The sequence below is a fragment of the Natrix helvetica genome (genome assembly GCF_964273705.1).
Source record: "Natrix helvetica genome assembly, chromosome: Z".
NCBI classification, from domain to species: Eukaryota; Metazoa; Chordata; class Lepidosauria; order Squamata; family Natricidae; genus Natrix; species Natrix helvetica.
This window is the reverse complement of record NC_138554.1, coordinates 115187440-115210082: the sequence shown is the minus strand read 5'-3', so window position 1 is coordinate 115210082 and position 22643 is coordinate 115187440. Positions and strand designations below refer to the sequence as shown.

The window sequence follows — 22643 nt, the reverse complement described above, 5'->3', positions numbered from 1 at the left end:
CCAATATTTGGGTCCTTCCAGAGAACATATTCTATTATTCCATTAACACTCTTCTCTCAATTGCCCTTTCTTTATTCTGTTTCTTTGTCCTTAAAAATATCCTCCCATATTATTATACTTTTCTGTCACAGATGACAGAAACTTAAATTCAAGTGCTTTTTTTACTTTAGCAGAAAGGATATATTCTCCTTCAATACTACGAAGAACGAAATTAATTTTATTTTCCTATTTAGATATAAATACTTCCAGATCCAATTTTATTAAAGGCTAATCATGGGATAACTCCGCCGAACAGAATGTTCAGTTATAGCCAACTATGATTTTCTTCAGCTTTGCTATATGCTTTAAAAGCTTAGCTTTTATTACTCTGACATCACGTGCTTTGTTTCCCAAAGAAAAGAAGAAAGGCCTTAGACATGATAGAATCCACTGAGAATGTATTTATATGCAAGTCCTTCTGACAGGGATGAATTTCTCATAAGAGCAAGGTGGACAGCAAGGTTCACTGGCACTTGTGAGGAAAATACTATATCCAACGTGTTGGGAGAAAGAGGAAAAAAAAAAAAAGAACTAAATAATCCCACATTCAAAGTATTTCCAACAAATGCTGGTCTTAACTGATATTAGCAAATCTGCTTAAACCTAGATTAGAAATTATTCTGGAACACCCATTCCTCCTTGTGAATATAGTTTTCTCTTTTGTCAAGCGTTTCTCAATTCATAAAATTAATAAACTGACATGGAAAGAATATCATGACTAGCATTCCCATCAAAGCAAACTTTACGGATTCTATCTTCTTAACATGAGGATTAAACGAATTCCCTGTACTTTTCTCAGATCACTATACTGCAAGACAAACGAGACGCTGTTACAGAAGTTTAGTTCTTTCTTTTGTGTTTGATGATGGACACAAGGAAGAATTACGGAAGAATCACCAGTGCCAAATGACAGACACTGCTTAAGTTATCCATCTTAAATGATTTAGTTTCCAGACTCCAGAAATCCCAATATATCACAGCCACATGATAAATCCAGCATAATATTTTTTAATGCAAAAGCTGAACAAAAAGTAGCTTCCTTTCTCCACCCTTGTTACCCAAAATACCTTACTTTCTTTGTTTTATTCTTCCTTTTCCTCCTCTTGACATTTTGTTAAATCATTTGTTTCTATATATAAAACAAGGCATGCAATAAAACCAACACTCATCAGTTTTTAGATATGATTATTTTTGCACATCCACAAAATTTGTTACAGCAGTGCAACTTCCTTTCATTATTTCATCGATGGCTGTGTTTTTTCTGATGACTCTGCACCATTTTCTAACCATTAATGAGTCCCTTACTTAGGGCTACTATGCATTTTGCTGAAATTTTTAAATAGCATTGCATGCAGGCAAGCCAAAGCAATGCACTTTAAGATATGTCCTACTGATTTTGACAACTGTATCTGATTGTTTCAGCTCTACCCCCCTCTTCGTTTTCTTCTAAAACAATACTCCAATTCTTAAACAATTAATGTGTAGATGTGTGTATTTACATGAGATTATGTATAGGTATGTGTATACAAACAAACATAGACACATACATACACATTTCATAAATTTACTGCTTTGTGACATTTCATGTAACTGGTTGCAATATTTTAATTGCAGTAAATCATTAGACGTCTTCAACTTCAGTACACAACTTTAAAATACTGGATATTTGAATACCAACTTCAATGTTTACATAGAAGGGCATATTTTACAAGGCTGTATGAAGCAGCTCCACCCGAAGGCACTGACTCAGTTCAAACTATGACAGCAGTCTAATTTACTTGGACTCAGAAAATCACATTGCTCTTCTGATGCATCAAATATAAGCACTGAAGTGGGCCAATTCAATTCATTTGGCTGCTTTGCGGTGCATGCATAGAAACCCCTTTTAGCGTGTTGATCAAAACTGTGAAACTGTACCTTATTAGTTGAAGCTGAAGCCATACTACCAAGGGCATTTTGACCAAGATTTTATCAAGCTGAAGTTCTCCTGTGAAGCTCTGAAAAGCTTTATTTATCATGATTTTCAAAACTATGTTTCAAAAAATTATGTCCTAGGTAGCCTAAGGTCTACCAAGTGTGCTGAACTTCAATTTCATCTCTAGAAAACTTAGTTAGAATGGATGGATAGTTCAGCAATTCCTTTTTATTTATTTAACAAATCTTATATGACTTTACAACATGTCCACGGTGACTCCAGGCAGCTTACAGAAATAAAAATTCTGAATACGAAATCCACATATCCCTGGTGACAACAATCAAACCAAGTATTTGATGGGCTCCATATCATCCTCAGATTCACTTGCAAACCCAAGCCTTCAAAGCTTTTTGAAAGAGTGTCCAAGTGGGGGCAGTCTTATTTTCGTAGGCTAATGTTCTACTGGGAGGGAGCCATCCCTTAGAAGCGTCTTCTATTTCATCCATTATTCAATAGTTCATTACATCATATTGATAAACGAACACCATAGTTTAAATATTAATCTCCTGCTTAGGTCAATAATACATGATGGGTATAAGGAATATTCAGAATTCAAAACAAAAATAACTTAGTAAGATTTGTCTTTGATTCGTGGCATAACAAAACTTACCGTAAGTGTAAATCCAGTTTTAGCCCATTCTAAATGATTGTGAGAGATTAGTCGATTGAAAAAAAGGGGAAAATATGTATTCTAATATTCCAAAATACAATACCATCTACCTCACATACAGAAAATGACTGGGAAGACAGCATCTCTTTGATATTTATTAAATCACATATATCTTTTTTCAGTTCCTGGTCAGCTTGAAAAAAGATGCTGCTGCTCCAGTGAACTGTATCATTAAACATAGTGTCATTGATATAACTCTTAAATCAGCAGTATCTTTTTTGAGATTGACACAGAAACCTGAGAAATGACCCATGTGCTTAAAGAAAAATAGAAAGGAACACCATAAATGCAAGGTACAAATTATTCTTCCCAATCATTTTCTATGCCAATTGACTTAAAAATTGACTCTAACTCTATTGGTAATCCTTAACTTTTGATTACTTGTTTAACAATGGTTCAAAATTATGATGGCCTTGGAAAAAGTGTTTTACAATCTGTACTTACTCTTACAGCGATTGCTCATTTCCACAGTCACATGTTTGAAATTTGGGCACTTGGCAGCTCACATTATAACCAGCTGCATTGTTCTACTTCTGTGATGGGGAATCTAGGGCATACGTGCCACAGGTGGCACACGGAGCCATATTTGCCAGCATGGCCCTCAGCTCTGGCATACATGTGCATGCCAGCCAGCTGATTTTTGGCCTTCTGGAGGGCCGGGGGAGGCAGTTTTCGCCCTCCCCAGGTTTCAAGAAAGCCTCTGGAGCAGGCAAAAAACAGACCCAACATTGGGCCTGTTTTTTGCCCTCTTCAAGCTCCAGATCATTTCTGAACTTCTGGTTGGCTATTGGGCCCATTTCTCCCCCCCCCCCAAGCTCCAGAGGCTTTCCTGATCCATTTCCACTTTCGAGAGGTGGGCTGATCCATTTCCGCCTTCGAGAGGGCTCCCAGGGGGCCAGGGAGGCCATTTTCACCCTCCCCAGGCTTCAGGAAAGCCTTCAGAACCTGGGAAGGGCGAAACTGCCCCTTATATGGGAGGAGGTCGTGCATGCGTACACAATTTTGGCACACATTTAGAAAAAGGTTAGCCATCACTTTTCTACTTGATTGTGATTTGCGACCCCTTTTCTGGTTAATTTTTAACAAAAAAAACCTCCATTGGAAAGCGAAACTTTTTATCATAAAATTGGGTCTGTTCATGTGATGACTCACTTTATATTCTTTGGCTTCCCAACTTTGACGCTCCCTCAAACTTCTATGCTGCCCATAGAAGTTGCAACAATTTTTATTAAACTTTGTTGCTGAATACCCACTATGAATTTAATAAAACCAGAGGAAAGAACAAGATGAAAAGCAGTAATAATTGATTTGAAATATAAAAGCTATCCAAAAACTATACATTTTCCAGAACTCTTTAGCTATTTAAACTTCAACTAAGTACCAAACTTACCTAGTTCTGGAGGCAATACTGTAAGACGGTTTCCTTGGATGTGAAGTTCTTTAAGTTGTGTGAGTTCCCCAATTTCTTTTGGGAGTGATATCAAGTCATTATCCCTAAAGCTAAGCTTTACGAAAAGGAAAATAGTTAAGAGTTAATCAGAGACACAAACAATATGCCTAACAAAATACACTCAAACAGGAGATACTGCATAGGTACAACACGCTAAGCTTAGTTAGACTTAACTGGTTGAACTGAATAATTGGTTTACCATGTAGCCTAAATCCAGACTGCTCAAATTATGATTTAATGTATATATAATACTAGAAAATAGGTTAATTTAGTAAGGATATTAAGCGTATTACATGATGAGTTATCAGATCAATTCTCAGCTGAAAAGAAGTAGACCAAGGCTTGCCAGAAACTAGCTCTTTTCCTTTTTGCTACTTCATTCCACCCATCCTTCCGATGTATGCATAAGTACTTTCTGATTAAAAATAGACAATACAGGTGTTGATGCTAACTCCTATAAACTCCCATGACTTCTTGCAAATTGATTTGATTCTACTCAAATTAGGACTGCAAAAATAAATTGATTCTCCCCCCTCCCCCAAGAATTTAGATAAATTACTTACTATCTGCAACTTTGTGAGCTTCCCAATATCTGATGGCAGGGTTTCAAAATCGTTGTCACTTAGATAGAGTGCACGCAGGGTGGCTGCAAATTAAACAGTAATATATAAACAGGGTGGCATACAACTCGACCATTTGAGACCTGATCAATGAAAATGTGTCAGGTTTGATTAATAACCCTGACTTGGTGAAAAGCCTTTGACATACCCAAGGCTCACAATAATAACAAGCAGGTCAAACTTAGATTTACTGGCTTATGTACTATTGCTCTGCTCAGGAAAACATCTATATCCAAAAGGGCCGACATAATTAAAAAATTCTACTACATTGCTTTCTGGCAGGTTGTAGTACGCCACTACAATACTAACTTGTCAAGACGGAAACTACCCAAGCTTATTATTAACTGTTTATTCAAATTAGCATCCATAATCTCCCTTAAAAGGTTATTTTGTATACATCTGTTAGGTTTGTGAAACAAGAAGCTGTAACATCTTTTTTTTAAAATAGACTAGGATATTATTTCTCAAATATGGAGAAATAAGCAGCGGGACACAATTCTCCTCCCCAGATGTGGAAGGAGCCCGCGCGCGAGAGAGAAATGGAAAAGAATGAAGGCAAATTGAAGCCTCCAAGAGCATTTTGACACAGTGTTTCTTCAGGTAAAATACAATAAAACAATGTTATGAGTTAGTTAGCTCTCAAAAATTATTTGGGTAAAATTTGTGGGGAAGGCTGTGCATATACTGCTAAATACTGCTTCAGCTCATTAGCACACGCTCATTAATTGGATGTATTTCTTGATTGAGGCTTGTGGAAATATAGTCCCCCTAGTGGCAAGCATTGCTTCCCCACTAATTAGCCAACAATTATTATTTTACAATATTTAGCTAATCATCAACATGCCATTTACAACAATTTGTATTATATCAGAATATTTGCAATGTAGGACAATATCGTCAGCAATATTGTTGCAATGTTTTATGTGCTTAAATTAAGTTAATTGATAATATTGTAACACAATCACTATACTTTATTTTCTTCTTGGGGAAAAAACAGGTTGTTGTTTTTTCCTGACCAGATTCTTTGACAAAACGTCTGGTGAAATTTTAAAATATGAAATGTTGAGAACTGGTGCACTGGAGCACACACAAATAAAAAAACTGTTTATGCATCATAAAAATCTCTTTACTTCCACAATGAAAACAGAAAGTGGAATCATTTTAAGAGAACAAAGATTTAAATAATTTGGGTTAATTGTATATTTTTCATTCTGCCCCTTAGTTCTTAAACAAATTGTATGGTTCCAGAAATATTTCAATCATTCTTGTCAAAGAGTCCTAAGAAAACACTTTATGGAACATTAATAAAACATTAGACATTTGAAATGTCTAAGCACATTCGAAAAACAGTAATAATATTCATGAGCAGATTATACCACTCATGCTTAGGAAAGAGCAAAGTTTATTTTAGTTTCTCATTTTCAAGCTTCAAATTGTTCCATTCCATTTCTACCCCAACCTGTGATTTTTTTAAATAATCAGGCCTACACAAAATTTTCCATATATTGAATATAGAGTTTTGCAATAATATTTTAATTTTTTAAAATTATTTTGAGGAGTTTCTTAATTTCTGGTTAGGGGAGGCTAGTTTGGGATTATGATTAGACAAAGCACTGTGCCATAATACTCCATCCTAAACTCAGTATAAATTGAAATTATAGTGTTTCATCACTGTTTTTCAAAGAAAAAAAAGCTTCTTTTGATCTCTGTATGGGCTGATTTCTTTGTGAATCACAGATTTCAGATCCTAACCCTAACCCTATGATTTCACTCAGAGGCATATCAGAAATGATATGCTTAGTGAATGCACTTTCAAAAATTAACTTAATATGCTTGTATATCTATCTTTATGTCTCCGCTTCCCTGTCTACCTCCATAAAAACATATATGCACCTACCGTATTTTTCGGACTATTATTCGCACCGGAATATAAGATGCACAATGATTTTGAAGAGGTAATTTTTTTAAAAAAAGTTTTTGCACTCTGCATGCCTCCCAAACCTTCTGCATGCCTCTTTTTTTGAAAAAGAAAAAAAAGGACATGCAGAGCTTGGTTGGCTTGTAGAGCGTTCCTGGAGGTTGAGGTGGGCAAAAAAGAGAGCAAAAAATGGCCTTTTTTTGCAAAAAAAAGGGGGGCATGCAGAGCTTTGGGAGGCTTGTAGTGTGCTCCTGGGGGTCGGAAGGAGAGCAAAAAGCGGCCTGGTTTTTTGCTCATTTTTGCCCTCCCCCGCCCCCAGGAGCACTTTGCAAGCCTCCCAAACCCTCTCAACTTAATATGCTTAATATGCTCAATGTCCATTTTTGCAAAGGGATTGGAGTTTCAGAAGGGCAAAATGCTGCATTCAGTGTATAAGACGCACCCAGATTTTCACCCTCTTTTTTGGGGGGAGGGGGGAAAGGTGCATCTTATACTCCGAAAAGTATGGTATCTAGAAAATAAAAGAAAGCATCACTGAGCCTTGCTGAAGTGAATGCATTTGTCTGATGATACCAATTGCCAATAGAGAACATGATATTTATAACATATATAACTAAGAGTTATTAAAATAAAGTAAATCACAACTTGGTTGCCAGCTAGTATTCCTTGACACAAACAGCAGCTCTTGTAATGGTCTCAACAGAGTACTGCATTTCCCAAATTTCATTTTACAAATGCTGAATAAAATTCAAGGAAATATGACTGAAGTGCAGCTTATCAAGCACACCCGTTTGTCCATTTATTCCACAAATATCAGGTGACTATAGATCAAAAGATACAAATCGCCAAGCCATGTAGAAATATTCAAGAGGACTCGCAGGAGGAGACATATATCTTAAACATTCTTTTTAGGACAGTCTTTCTCAAATAAATCAGTTAGAAAAAGCAAAGCAACTTTTCAAGATGATTTAAAGTTTTATTTTTTATTTTTTTTAAAAATACTATTTCTTACTTAGATAGAAGAAGTTTCCAGGCAGGGACTTTTCATTTAAATTATTGTAAGTCAAATCAAGAACTTCCAGAGATGGTAAAGAGCCAAATCCTCGGGGCAAAGTGTTGAGCCTGTTCATCCTAAAAATGAATGCAGGTTGTAAATTGACATTATTTTTGATACATAAGCAATAGTGACATTTTACAAGGTATATGTATAGTCTGTATCAGTATTACTGTATTTTAAAATCCATATGACGTATCTTTTCAATAATACCTTGCACAATCCTGAACAAAGAAGCTAACAATACTATAATAAAAACCCTGATAAAATACCAAAAGGCAGAAAGAATTATATAAAAAGTCAAATTAATAAATAGGCATCCTTTTAAAAAAATCAAAATCTTAAGTGGCTTTCAAGATGGATGTCAGCTCTTCACAAGATCAGGAAATTGAAGTGGTTAAGGAAATGTGCTTTAATTTAACAGGGTATTATAATAGTATGCTTACATCCATCAAAGCCACAAGTACTTCAGTCTATACCTAACACAAAGAAAGTGAATCTTTTTCTCATGCTTACTCAGAGTTGGAAATGTGTAATTTCTATCTTATTTCCATTCTGGGAAACACAATTTTATTTTTCATATTGATACAAAAGGTTGAACGCTGTGCTATTTGAAAGAAACAATGTTTTAGTTGTATTTATTTTAAGATAAAATTGCTGATCATGAATAATATTTGGTAAATATTTTTCAAAACAACTAATTAGTGAATAAGTTTGTCCAACTATATCTTATAAAGAATCTTCTTTCAGTCTGGTACCTTCTAGATTGTTGAGATTATACTTCTCAGAATTCCCAGACAGCATTAGATTGGGAAAGGCAATTAATCAAAGTTAAAACAACTGGCCACAATTGCTACTTACCCAAGATTTAAGTGTTTCAGCTTCTGAAGGCTGCTTATCTGAGTTGGCAGTTCCTCAATCTGATTGTTGAAAAAATTGAGTACTTCTAAATTCCTCAGATCTGCAATATTTGGAGACACAGCTGCAAAAAGAAAGAAAATCACACACAAATCACATCAACCCAGTTCAGTTAATGGAAATGCTTAAATCATACAGTACAGTATGTAGTACAATACAGTACGCAAACAATAACAAAATCAGTTAATACTAGATATGTTGTCATTTTAAGGGGAAATTTGCCCTTGATGGGCAAAAAAAATACCTTGTCTTTCTTTGCTAATAGCTTCTGATACTCCGGATCCCAGTGCAACCGGTATGGTGCAACGGGGCCCAGCGTCCATCACATGAATGCACACAGCACGAGCGCTGCCTCCTGTGACGCTCTGCAACACCTCCGCGATGCTCCAGCTGCTTGGCGGAGTGTCGTACAGGTGCCGTATGCAACTCTACAATTAATCCCATTAATTTCCAACATAAGCTTAAGCAACTTGGACATTTACTTCTGCAATACTTCAAACTACAAATTGTAACATCTATAAGAGGGATTCTGAGGGCATGCACTCCTGCAGTCTCCAGATACGCACCTCTGTTGTCACTAACATGCCTTCTAAATCGCTTAATGTCCGAGTAGGCTTTAGCTTCATGATGAATGAACAGTGTTTATGAACAAGCACCTGTACTGAATTTTTTACCTGGCAGCTGTTATTTCATTAAGGATATATGTAAAGAAAACATTCCATTCTATCATCTTTTGAAATACCAATAGCCTTTGGCTTATCCTTAAGTGCTATCACTTATTCTGTCCATCAAACTACCAAAACTACTACTATCTCAGATGGTGTTCTAAGAACTGGAGCCTTAACATTTTTCTTATTTCCTTTAACATTTGGTGTTTCAGAATTTAATCTTGAGGAGTGACTTTATTTCTTCTGTACATAATACAACCATAATATTAATATTGGATGTTCAAAATGATATGCATTTGGTCTAAATTCAAATTTAAAATTCAGTTAAATTTAATCTTCATTTAAACTTTGGCTATTAACTTAAAATAAATAGTACACTGATCAAGCCGGACCACTTTTGAGGCAATTCCAAAGAGGATACTATTATGATCAATACTCACAAAAAAGGTTACATCAGATTAGCAACAAATCAATGTCTAGCTATTATCTAGAAATATAAAAAAGCCCTGATGCATGATATGAATACTACAGTTCAGATAAAGATTTAAACTCTCTATTAGTTTAATTTTGTCTTTTATATATTAAGGCAAAATCTAAGCAAGCAAATGATACTTATGGATTGGTAGGTGATCACAAATGATAACGCTTTCTCCTGTATTGTCATATTTCAGAATTAAAGTAGAAGTATATTTGGATAAATTGTAGCAGCAGATAACAGAATCTTGAAGCAGAGGCCAGACAGACTTGGACTTGAGTAGTACCTTGATGAAAAACTTCCACAGAATATCAAACTGTAGGCTAAGGAAAGTTGAAAAACCAGCCTGGAGAGAACAAGTTGCACTATGTAGTAATGAGAAATTTAACTCAATTTGAAGGAGACCTTACTTTTTTGGGGGTGGGTGGGTGGGATATCTGAAAGCATAAAGGCGTATATTCTTTTGCTAGAAATGAAAGGTTATGAATATGAGATTTTCATTTAATAATAATAATTAATAATTTATTAAATTTCTAGACCGCCCCCTCTCCCCGGGTGGACTCGGGGCGGTGTACAGGAATAAATTTAAAAATATACAAACAATCATATACATATATTGCTGGTGTTGAAAGGGAAATTACAACTATACTCCACTAAGATCTGCACCTGAGGATCTTAAGAGTCCTGGTGATTCTGGCCAAATATTTTTTTTTTCTGTCTTCTGGCTAAGATCGTAAGAGATAAAGCAGTATTGTTATCAGTTGCTATTCCTTACCATTACTTATCAACTAGAACTTAAGACATACTGATGTTGATTTTGGAGCCAATGTACAACATTAAAAATAATTACTATTGATAATCTAACCTTCCTTGAATTTGTTTTTTAAAAACCATTACACTTACCATAATTACATCTGTGGCCATAAATTTTATACTGACATTTCACCTTCATCTCATTCAATAGACATACATTTTAATACTGGGGAGTGGGATCTCTGTCTACAATTTTCACATCATTTGTATTTGATTAAATTCTACCAAGACAGAACTGTTTGTGTTTATTAGACAGGGCAAGATGGCAAGCTAGTTACATTGGTCCTTAAAGTAACTCTGGAGAGGGGCATGCTTCCCAGAAAAGATTTGATTCAAGTCTCAGAAGTTGTTTTCGACTTTCCTGTGAAAAGTAGGTGAAATGTGGTCAGGAGACATTTTGCCCATCATTGGCTGATCTCCTTACTTGGATCAAAATCACCCAGCAACAATAGCTCATATCCTCATTTGGTTGTACTACACAGAGTTGTACACAGAGTCCTTCGCTTTTGAGAAATACACGAGGCATGGATCAGTTGGAATGGTTTCTCAGTAATCTTACCCACATGAAATATTTTGTTCGGAGGTATAGAGGGCACAACCCTATTGGTGTTTCATAAATGAAACCAGTGGTAGTATTCAAATTTTTTTTTACTACCGGTTCTGTGGGCATGGCTTGGTGGGTGTAACGTGGCTGGTGAGCATGGCAGGGGAAGGATACTGTAAAATCTCCATTCCCTCCCCATTCCAGGAAAAGGTTTCTGCAAAATCCCCATTCCCTCCCGATCAGATGGGACTTGGGAGGCAGAGAATAGATGAGGGCAGGATCAGTCAGAGGTGGTATTTACCTGTTCTCCGAACAACTCAAAATTTCCGCTACCAGTTCTCCAGGTGAGAACCTGCTGAATACCACCTCTGAATAAAACACTAAAGAGTGCTGTCTCGGTGAGTGTTTAGCTCTTAGGAAATTTGAGTATTAGGGCATCTTTGTGAGCTTTTCCCCCCCTTTTTATTTAATAGTTTTGTATAAAAGTCTATACTCTAGTATTTCTTTGTATAATTCTGTTGTATCCTATTCAGAGTCTTTATTGATTGGGACAGAGTATAGAAGACAGACAGACAGAAGATAGATATAGATAGGAAATTTGGAAACCATTGAGATCCGATTTTTAAAAGAAATTGTCTAACATAATTATTTTATACATTAGCAGGCACAACAAAAGCAATCTAGTCAAGAATACATCCAAGGGGAAATTAGATAAAATTCTAAACTTCAAATTTCTTGTACAATAAAAATAATTAATAATAAGTATGGACACAACAAACTTAATTGAAGCAATGATGCAAGGAGATTTTTAAACCCTCTACTATGTTCCCAAAGAAAATTCACTGTCAAGCTACTAGCAGTTTTGTTCGTACAGCTAGTAGCAGTTTCAATGAGGATTTTTTTTGCTATTCTATGATTCATGACGAAGGAGAAAAGCATTAATCTAAATCTTGTTTTATATCATCCTGGGAAATAAAATATAATTTAGAAATCTTTTAAATAAATAAAATACAATGACCTATATATATTGTCTCTAATCTGTGCCAAGAATACAAAATACAGAAAAAGGAAAAGGCTCTGAGAAACTTTTTGCTACAGTCCAAGAACAAAATAAACAAAAAAAGTTGCACTTTTCTTGGTTTCTGCAGATACTTGTATTTTTGACAAGATAAAGGATTATTTTACTGTCCTCACTAAATCAGTCCACTTCATCTAAGTGCACACTTCCATATTAAGCTACTTTAGTTTATGTCAACATTTTAAGCCATTTTTCTCCAAATAAAAACTATGGTTCCAATAAACCATGCTAATTTAAGTATAAAGTTTTAACTTAAGCTTCAGTATTAACTATTAAGTTAACATAAAATATTTCTGTATCTTCCAGGATTATGCGCCACCAAGTTGTTGTTGACTCTTAACAACCATATAGATTTACTCCATTATTTATGAAGCATTTTAAACTACTACTTACAATTAATATGTTCTTATGGGTTTACAAGTCACTGCTCCCTATTTTTGGATCAAAAAATCCAGAATCTGACAGGATCAAATCAGTGAAAACTTTTAGAACTATGTTGTTGCTTGAACCATGCCTTGGGTTGTGTTTCATAAGGACAGCTATATTAATGTAATATGGTATGATATATGATATGATACAATATAATATTGTGTTATAAGTCACAGAGACTTAAAAAGTAAAATATTATTATAGGACATCTCTGGGATTATATCCTTTATCTTTTAGATTTGTAATAATATATTTTATAAATTGCATTGTTATCAGTATTTCCTCTAAAATTCTAATACTTTTTAAACACCTGCCTTCACATCAACACTCAAGAGTGCTACATCAAGTATTTTAAAATTAACATCCATGATTCAGCCCAAAGTTATCCACTGTTGTGTATATTATACTGAAATATATAAAGGCCTACCATATAAAAATTCAAAAATTTAGTATTTTTGAAAAAGCATTATTGCTTAATGATCTTATTATTATTAACCAATCTTTGAGTTGATTCCAAACAGATATTTCACAATTAAGATGCCATCTTTATTTGTTTAATGAAGAGTGTTTACAAATCACCTTTTTTGGACAGGACATGATTCACAGAGCTAAGGGGAAAAAACTTTGAACAAATATGAAAAAAACATCATCAGAACACCACCAAAAACACACACCAAAATGAATACTAAATATCTATAGGCAGCAGAAAATATGTGATTTAAAAACAGAAAGCGGGCAAAATGGGGTCCAAATAAATTATGTGTGCGATAGCATAGATGTATGGATACATTAAAAAGTTCCAATTCTATTTCTTTCACCTACTACTGATTCCTTATTGCATATCTGCATATGTAAAAAGAGAAATTATATTGATGCAAAATCAATCACTATAAAATTGTGAAATTAATTATATAACTTCTACAGAGACAATTTGGCCATTTTTCTCCATGTCAAAAAAGGCTATGAAAGTAAAAAGGTTCACCTTGTTCCTCACAAATATTTCTGTAACAAATGCATTTACCCATTCACAAGTTTTCTAAGTGTCCAAGTCAAAGTGTAAAAATATATCTCAGCAGTGACCTCCACTGGATAAATTATGCAATGTTTTGTTTTTTACACTGCAATCAGAACTTAGAAGAAACAAAGGAGAATTGCCTTCTAAAATATATTTATTAACCTCATTTCACTGTTAATCTTAGTAAATTTATAGATTGGATATATTGCTTTAATAATATCAAACTACCTCAAGTAACTCAAAAGTTATTTCTAAATAAGCAATAAATATATAATCCTATTTGTAAACTTATACTGCATTTACCAGTGACAAATAATGCCAAGAAAGGAGTTATTTTGCCCCCTAGAGATATTTTTATTTAATCCTCTTTTTATTGTTGTTGTTGTTGTTTTGCAAATTGGTATGTTATGTGTCTAATTTATCAGTACAAAAATTTATCAGTAGATGCAACTAGAAAATGTAAATTAGGGAAAGCTGTGTTATTAAGCATAACATAAATTCAAAATGCAAGAATTATCAATTTCTAATTAGAGTCAAAGCAACAGTACATTGTTACTAAAAAACAGGTCATCACTTATTCAGCAGCTGTTCTAAGTTATGATGGCTCTGAACAAGGGGGACTTACAACAGGTCCTTAGAGTTAAGTCAATGGGAAAGCTGGCAGGAAGTTGGAAAAGATGATCACCTGACTGCAGGATGCTAACAACATGTGGGATTCGCCCAACAATAGCAACTGGAATTGCCGTCATATAACACCACACACTATAACCATGTCACTTGGCAACCAAATTCTCATTCTTAAGCACCATCAGTAAGTGAGAGCTACTTAATAGCAAATAGGAAATAGCCCGGAAAAAAAGCTAATTTTCAATTAAAAACATTTAAATAATAAGTACAAAAGGTTTCTGATATTAAATAATACAGGAAAAAATGCATATATGCAAACAAAATTCTGGATCAATAGAACACTTCATGCAGTTGAGAGAAGGAGAAGAAAAATTATCAATTTTGCTTGTAGTTTGACTTTTTGAGAATCTTAGAACCACATTTCAAGTTCATCAATTTAGGGAAGATTACATTATTTCATTCCTATAACATTATGTAATTTTGGTTTAATTTTATAGCATGGAGCAATATTTACAGTATTACTGTAAGTTACAGTCTTCCAAATAACTAAAGTTTACTAAACACCTCGTACTCTGTTTATCTATGTTGATCATTTTTGGGTATGTGAGCTTTGCAGTCTTTTTATTTCTTGCATCACAGATACATATAGTCACTTTTCTCAGTTCCTCTGTCAATGAAGAGTTAGGAATGTCCAGTCTAGCCCCCTACCTGACACAAGATCTTATATCATTTTGGACAAATAGTTGTCCATTTTTTTCTTGAAAAACTTCAGGGATAAAGTATTCACAATCTTGAGACGCAAGCTATGCCATTGATTAATTGCTCTTACTGCCAGGAAATTTCTCCTTATTTCCAGGTAGGATTTCTTTAACGAGCTTCCACTTATTGTCCTATCATCAAGTACTTTGGAAAACAGGTCATCTCCTCTTCTTTGTATGGCCCCTCAAGTACCAGAACACTGCTATCATATCACCCCATTCCTTCTCTTCATTAGGCTGATATCATTTCATTAACCACTCATTGTACGGTTTAGCCTCCAGACCCCTTATCACCTTTGCACTCTTTCTAGGATATCAACATCTTTTTTTTTTTATCATGGTGACCAGAACTGGATGCAGTATTCACACTGTAGTCTAGCAATACTAACCTTCACATGATTTAATACTATTCTTCTGTTGAGGCAGAGTAGGACTGCATTGGCTTCTTTGATAGTTGCAGTAGATGCTGGCTCATATCTAAGTGGTTGTCCGCTAAATCTCTCACAGTTACCGCTTTTGACAGTATATAGTATATAACCCTATATACCACCTATTATATACCTGTGCATTTTCTTGCCTATATGTATGATCGTATTTTCTTACCAATAAATTGTATTTTGTTGGATAGGGCCAAGTGTTTAAGGCTAGCGAGATCATTCTATATGTTGAGTCTATCTTCTAAAGTATTAGCAATTATCTCTAGCTTGGCATCACCGATAAATTTGATGAGTTCCACTTCTACCCTTCATTTAGATCATTTATGAAGATGTTGAAGAGTATTGAGCCCAAGACAGAATCTTGAGGTAATATACTGAATGATTCCCTCCATGTAGATGTAGCTCCATTGAGAACTACACAATGAGTGTGCTTGGTCAGCCAACTAAGAATCCATCTGCTGATGGTACTTTCTATCTCACAAAAAGTGGGATATTGAAGTCCAAGTATACTATATCCACAGCATTTCCCCGGTCCACTAATTTAGTCTCTTTATCAAAGAAGGCAGTAATGTTTGTCTGGCATGACCTGTTCTTAACAAACTGGTACTGGCTTTTACCAACTGCCTTTTGTTCATTTCTAGGCGCTCACAAATCTGCTGCTTATTTATCTATTCCAGGATTTTTCTGGCTATTGATGTCAAGCTGATTAGTCTGTAATTTCCTATATCCACTTTCTTCCTGTTTTTGAAATTGGAACTACATCACCTCTTTTTCAGTCCTCTGGCAGTTCTCCCGTGCTCCAGGAGCTTTGAAAGACTTCTTTCAGTGGTTCCAGGATCACGTCTGCCAACTCCTTCAGGCAATGTGGAATGTAATCCATCAGGTCCTGGAGATTTGAACTCATAGACATTTCTTACCAATTTCTTGCCTATTTTCTTGTTCCCTTAGTTGTTTTTCATAGGTTGGACTATGTTTTCCTTTTATGTGACTACAGCTGCAAAGAGGGAATTGAAAAGTTCTGCTTTCTTTCTGCTCTCCATCACTTTCTTGCCATCTTCATCCATTAATGGATCCATCATTTCTGAGCAAACCAAAATCTGCTAGATTCATTTTGTAGTCCTCCCGAAGGAATGATCCTCACAAGAGTCAAGTGACTGAGAAGCTCTGCTATTATCTGGCGTGCTGTTTTTGATAGGTGTGAAGCTGCCCCTCTATCTGCCCCAACTTTACCCACGTTCAAAGGTTCCCTTCTTCAGATTCTACAAGATTCTCTCTCACCAGGTCTCCCTGTCTCATCTGTTATTAGGAGATGAGGAAAGGAATTTGTGAGCCTTTGTTCTAATTGCCAGAAGGCTGCAGCAACTTTCTTTGTGCTTGAAAAGTTTAAAACTTTACTGAGATTTACTTTGCAGCTTGTCTAAAGAAATTCAACCAAGAAATAGTGAACTGTGCACGTGCCTGGATATCATCGGCACACAGCCATAAATCATCAACACACTGAATCACCACTGCTTCTGAAGTCTGCAACCAAAGTATCTCTAGGCTTCTCCCCCAATAAGCAAAATGAGGAATGCAAAACAAAACCTCCTCTACAACCCAGAAGAAAGCGGAGAAGCGATAAAAAAGAGATAATTATAGTAACCTAATTAGTGGCTGTTTTTCCAGCAGCCCATAATCTTAACTTTAATTCAACAATTGCAATCCTTTTTGCTTCTCGTCCAAGAGGGTGCTGCTTAAGAGAGGGCAGTTTTTGTCTCTCTTCCAGGTGGGATGATTCAGTCTTTTAATCCAACTTTCTGGAACTGCATTCATGCTCTGCTGCAGCACCATAAAAAATCCTAATCTAGCACCCTATTCTCATGCTCAGAGCCCCACTGCTCCAACATGGAGCATTGTTAATGCTAAAACTGCTAATAAATTGTTTCTCCCACATTTTTATTCTAACCAGGGGCTAATGGGGGGGGGGAGACAAGAATTGTTTTGTGCGCACACACACATACGTAGCCTGCCTGAGCACCGTTTTACATTTCTTTCTTTGCCTAGGGGTAGCTTAGGCAATTTCATTGCGTGAGACAATAGGAAAAGGGCAGCTTGAACAGACAGTGGGAGTTCAGTTTTCTATTTGACAGAAAAGGATTCTCACTATTCCTCCAAAGTCAAATTCCCCTTTGCTTTCAGGATGCCTTTGGTCTTTGCTCAGATGACCTCCAGGGGTGGCTGAGAATTGGAAGAAGGACACATTCCCTCGACAAACTTCTCTAGCCAAAGACTTTTAGGCATAAATTGTTGTCTTATGCATACTTCTATAATACACAGAAAAGGGACACAGTGGCTCAGGGTTAAGATGCTGAGCTTGTCGATAAGAAAGGTTGGCAGTTCAGCGGTTCAAATCCCTAGCGCTGCATAACAAAGTGAGCTCCCGTTACTTGTCCTAGTTTCTTCCAACCGAGCAGTTTGAAAGCATGTAAAAAATTGAAGTAGAAAAATAGGGACCACCTTTGGTGGGAAGACAACAGCGTTCTATGCGCCTTTGGCATTTAGTCATGCCGGCCACATGACCATGGAGACATCTTCGGACAGTGCTGGCTCTTCGGCTTTAAAACGGAGATTAGCACCGCTCCCTCGAGTCGGGAATGACTAGAACATAGGTGGAAGGGGAACCTTTGCCTTTACCTATAGAACACAGGTATACCTAACTTTGACAGGTTTATGGAGAGAAATGTAAAAAAATACATGCTAGGAACAAATAAAATGGTGAAGTGGTAGCACAACCTGAAAGCAAGAAGCTATGACTTATTGCAGTGATAAAGCTTGCTGGTTTTTGTCAGGCTGCAAACACTAACTGTGGAAAACACTGGACATCTGCTTACCTTTCATGAATAATTTACCACCCTAGAAAATAGACATATTTACTATAAACAGTGGAACAACAAAGCAAGCATGCTCATTTATAAGCCAGAAAACTAGTATGAGATGCTAATATGACCTTAGTGAAGCTTATCAAATGTCACTGACATTGTTTTCCCAAGTCACTTTGATAACAATCTGCTCAGACAATTAATTGTATCTTTTTAAGGGATTAGGTCAAGAATGCCAAATGTGACAAATAAGAAAACTGAAATCTAGTTTTTTAGTAATGGTAAGACCACTATTTATTTTTATTTATTGTTTAGCTGGATTGCAGTCTATCTTGCAACATTTTTTTCCTATGTGCCTTACAAGAAGTTTCAAAAGTATGACTTAGAATGAAATATTTTTAAACACTGAAAAGCACAACTAATTTAATCAGATGACAGAAAAAACATGATATAAGTGTTAAGTGTTGGAAATTTTATTTTTGCCTGGAATGTAGAACTAAGATTACTTCTGTCATCTGGCTGAATGACTTATATTTGATCCTGTTTGTGAGGTCACCAGCTTGAGGACCCTTATAGAATGGAAATAGTGCATATGTAATAAATTCACTATTGAATAATTTATAGTGCAGGACTGGGAAACTCACAGACAGCATATGACCTCAGCATTTCATCTGTGGTCCTCCCACACCTAGGGTCTATGGCGAATCTGCTGAAAGGCAGTAGCAAAATGTTTCTTTTTAGCAATGAACAGAAAGTTTCTTTGCGGCATGCCCTGCTTATTCCAGCCTCAACATCTCTTTATCATGTGAAAACCATTATTTCCAGGGATCTCCCCTTCAGAGCAGAGGAGGATTGCACATCCTGCTATAATATTTCCTACCCAATACACTTCTGATAATGTTTTCTACATCAACAATGTGAAAATGGAAAGGAAGAAGATATTCCTTCCATTCAAGTATCTCCTCGTTTTGGAAAGTGAAAAAAAAAATCACACAATCAACTGTTACATAATCCCATTAGACTCTCACCCTTTTTCTAAGTCAAGCAAAATATACCTTTCTCTAAAGCTCATGTGTTTATGTGTACTACTTACTTTGAAAGCACTGATGAACAGATGCTCCCCTGTATATAATACACACAAATACAATATGACTGCTTGCAGCAGAGAAGCCTTCATTTATACCATAAAATGGTACATCACTGAACATCCAAAGACTTCTGTATTATCCTGAACCATGCCCTGTTTAGTTATGTATATGTATGGAAAGGAAGATGACACTGGAAGATTGTTCTGTGCATGTGCAGAACAGAAAATCAAGATGATGCCACTGAACATTGAACAGGTTCAGGCGCATGTTGGGTTGAGTTACTACCTACTCGGCCAAACTGGTCCACACCTCTGGACATTATCTAAGTTCTCAGGCTGTAAAGATTAATGTGGGAGAATTGTACTTTCAGACTTGCATGATGCTATTAATGTAGTTTTACAATATACTAAAATTACTTTATCTTGTTTCTTGTTTGGTCTACCTGGTAAAGCTGTCAAATAACAACAAAATAATATGCCCAAGTATTTCTAGGTGAGGCTTGATGACAACGACACAGATTATAATTCTGCAGAAAACTGGACACTTGGGGCCCATTTATACCATAATATAATTAAAAGTGTTTTATGCGTGAGCGTGCATATACATATCAACTTCAGTGGTTTAAGTTTTTTAAAATAACATTTTAAAATGTTTGTATACAATATAAAATTGTATACACACATACAGATACAGTATTTAGAAATTTATAATATTCACAATAGATATAACGTTTAAATAACATACAAAAATAATCCACTAATCATAGGATACTTTCTACATTAAGTTAGAAATTTAAGGTTCAAGTACTAATAAAACAATACTACTAATAGTCTCAAAATTCATTATATATAAGTATGTAATACAGGTATGAAAATATATTCAACAAACTATACAATTTAGAAGCCATTACAAGCTATTCAAACAAACAAACAAACAATACATGAAACAAAGCAGACCATTCTGGAACTAATCTGAAAACCTGTCAGCTTAGACATGGAAAAGTAATAAATTGTAGGAAGATAAGATAATCTTCAGTATCCTTCTCATTTAGTGGAGATAGGAAAGGTTCGATTGGTGCAAAAATTAGGACTATATAACACTAATTGCAAAGGAAAAATGATTTCTGCAATATGCTAATAAATATTTTTGCTATTTCAGTGTTGACAGCATTGTTTGAATGAGATGTGCTATTATTTCTCCCAATAAAATGTTGAACAGAAAGAAAATTCTATAAAATGGCTTGGAAACATTCAACGATACACTTACAAAATCTGTAATATTTAATAGTGTTCAAATCAATTAATTTCCAGGAATTCATTTACATTGAGGAAGAAAGGAAATATGTATAAATGCACTTACAGGTGAGCTTGTTGTGACTGAGAACCAGCTGTGTGATATGAGACAGACTGACTGTAAAGAAAAAGAATGAATAAAGAATGAATAAACAGCCCACATTATAATTACAAAGCAGAAAGTATGTAAAGAGCAGGTTGGAAGTTATTCTTACATAGTTTCCTAGCAAGATTTACATAAAAAACATTGTATACTTTCCCTAAAGACGTAGTTAGTGAGATAGGTTTGACTAGCATAAGTCTATACCTTGTTTCCCTGAATATAAGACATAAAAGGATAAAAAGTCCAATCGGGCTTTTGAGAGCATGCGCTAAAATAAGCTCTGCCCCGAAAGTAAGCCCTCTCCAAAAATATTGCAACAGAGCAGCAGCCATGAGGTGACCATGTTTGCCACCTCCTGCACCTCAAAAATAATAGGACCTCCACAAAAATAAGGCCAAGCACTTATTTTGAGAGTCAAAAGAAAATAAGAAATTATTTTCGGGGAAACACGGTAACACGTTTCGTAGAATTATGCTTTGCAAAATATCATTTAGAAATTTTGAATTTTGACTCATCATATAAGCAATACCTGACTTTCATTTTATTAGATATCGTTTTAAAAACATACTTAATTAAAATGCTCTATAGATACAGTATATATTTGTCTTAAGTAAATGTTCTGTATAGGTCTGTATATGATTTATTTCATATTAAAGTTCAACTAAGTAAAAAAAAAAAGATTGGCTACATTTCAAAGATTCAATTGGTTCACAAAGAATGAAGTCAATCAACTTAAACATAGCAATAACCTTCAGAGGAAGTACGTATTTGTGTTGTACTCCGGAAAAGAGAGATGAAGGGGAAAACAGTAATAATAGTGAGAAATAACAAAGCAGCTGTTGGTGAGTTACCTATGTGTTTATAAAGCAACTTAAAAACTAATTAAATATAGTGTTTCCCCGAAAATACAACAGGGTCTTATATTTTTTTGACCCGCGAAATATGGCCTTGGGCTTATTAGAGGGGGAGGGCTTATTATTTTTCAGGTGCAGGAAGCAGCAAGCCCATCAGCTCCACCCTCTCCGTCCCACCATCTGCTTGCCTGTGGCCACAATGACTCAAGTTCTCCTTGCATCCTGGACTTCACTTGTCCTGCTTGCTGGCAGTGGAACAGCTGACTGTGCTGCTCTGGCCTCGCAGGAGGGGGGGAGCTCTTCCTGACAGAACAAACGAACATACACACACACACCCTCCCCCTCCAAGGCAGCCACATCCCTTCACTAACTTGCTTTCCAGCTCCATTCTCTGTTCTACGTGCAGGACAAGAAAAGTAGACTGTGTGCCTATGGTAAAAAAAATGCCAGAAAATACCTTCCAAGTTTTCGCAAAAAAAAAAAACCCAAAAGATCTCCCGAAGTTGGAAGTAAACTAACAAATTACAAGTTGGAAGTAAACTAACAAATTACTTTTCTTGCCCTGCACTTGGCAGTGGAGAATGGAGCAGGAAAGCAGGTTAGTGGAAGGATGTGGCTGCCTTGTGGGGGAGGGTTTAGGGATCTCTCTCACACACATCCACACACCATCCTTTCCTTGGGAGCTCTGCACAGATGTGTCTGCGCTGAAATCCCAAGGAAAGAACGATTGCCAGGAAAAGGGGTGGGTGGGTGGGGTTTGCCTCTTATCCTATGTGCTGAGCTTCAGAACAGGGTAAGACGAAGGAAAATCTCTCCTCCCCATTTTCAAGCCGTTCGCAAAAATGCCTCATTCCGAGCCTTCAATCCTGCAATATGCTGAAGGCTCGAAATGGAACGTTTTTGCAAATTGTTTGAAAATATGGAGGGGGATATTCCTGCCTTTCCCCCTGTTCTGAAGGT

The 22643-nt window shown here is 35.8% G+C and overlaps 1 protein-coding gene across 1 annotated transcript in view; it reads right to left on the bottom strand.

Annotated features, from left to right (window-relative positions):
* The window catches only part of RSU1 (Ras suppressor protein 1), a 104255-nt gene that overhangs the window by 66622 nt on the left and 14990 nt on the right, over nt 1-22643 (bottom strand). Inside the window, exons 3-7 of the mRNA XM_081932327.1 lie at nt 20794-20844; nt 8588-8708; nt 7685-7803; nt 4698-4780; nt 4075-4189 (exon numbers count right to left, since the gene is read on the bottom strand). Of these exons, the coding sequence (XP_081788453.1) occupies nt 4075-4189; nt 4698-4780; nt 7685-7803; nt 8588-8708; nt 20794-20844 (489 nt within the window). The remainder of the gene's footprint in view (nt 1-4074; nt 4190-4697; nt 4781-7684; nt 7804-8587; nt 8709-20793; nt 20845-22643) is intronic.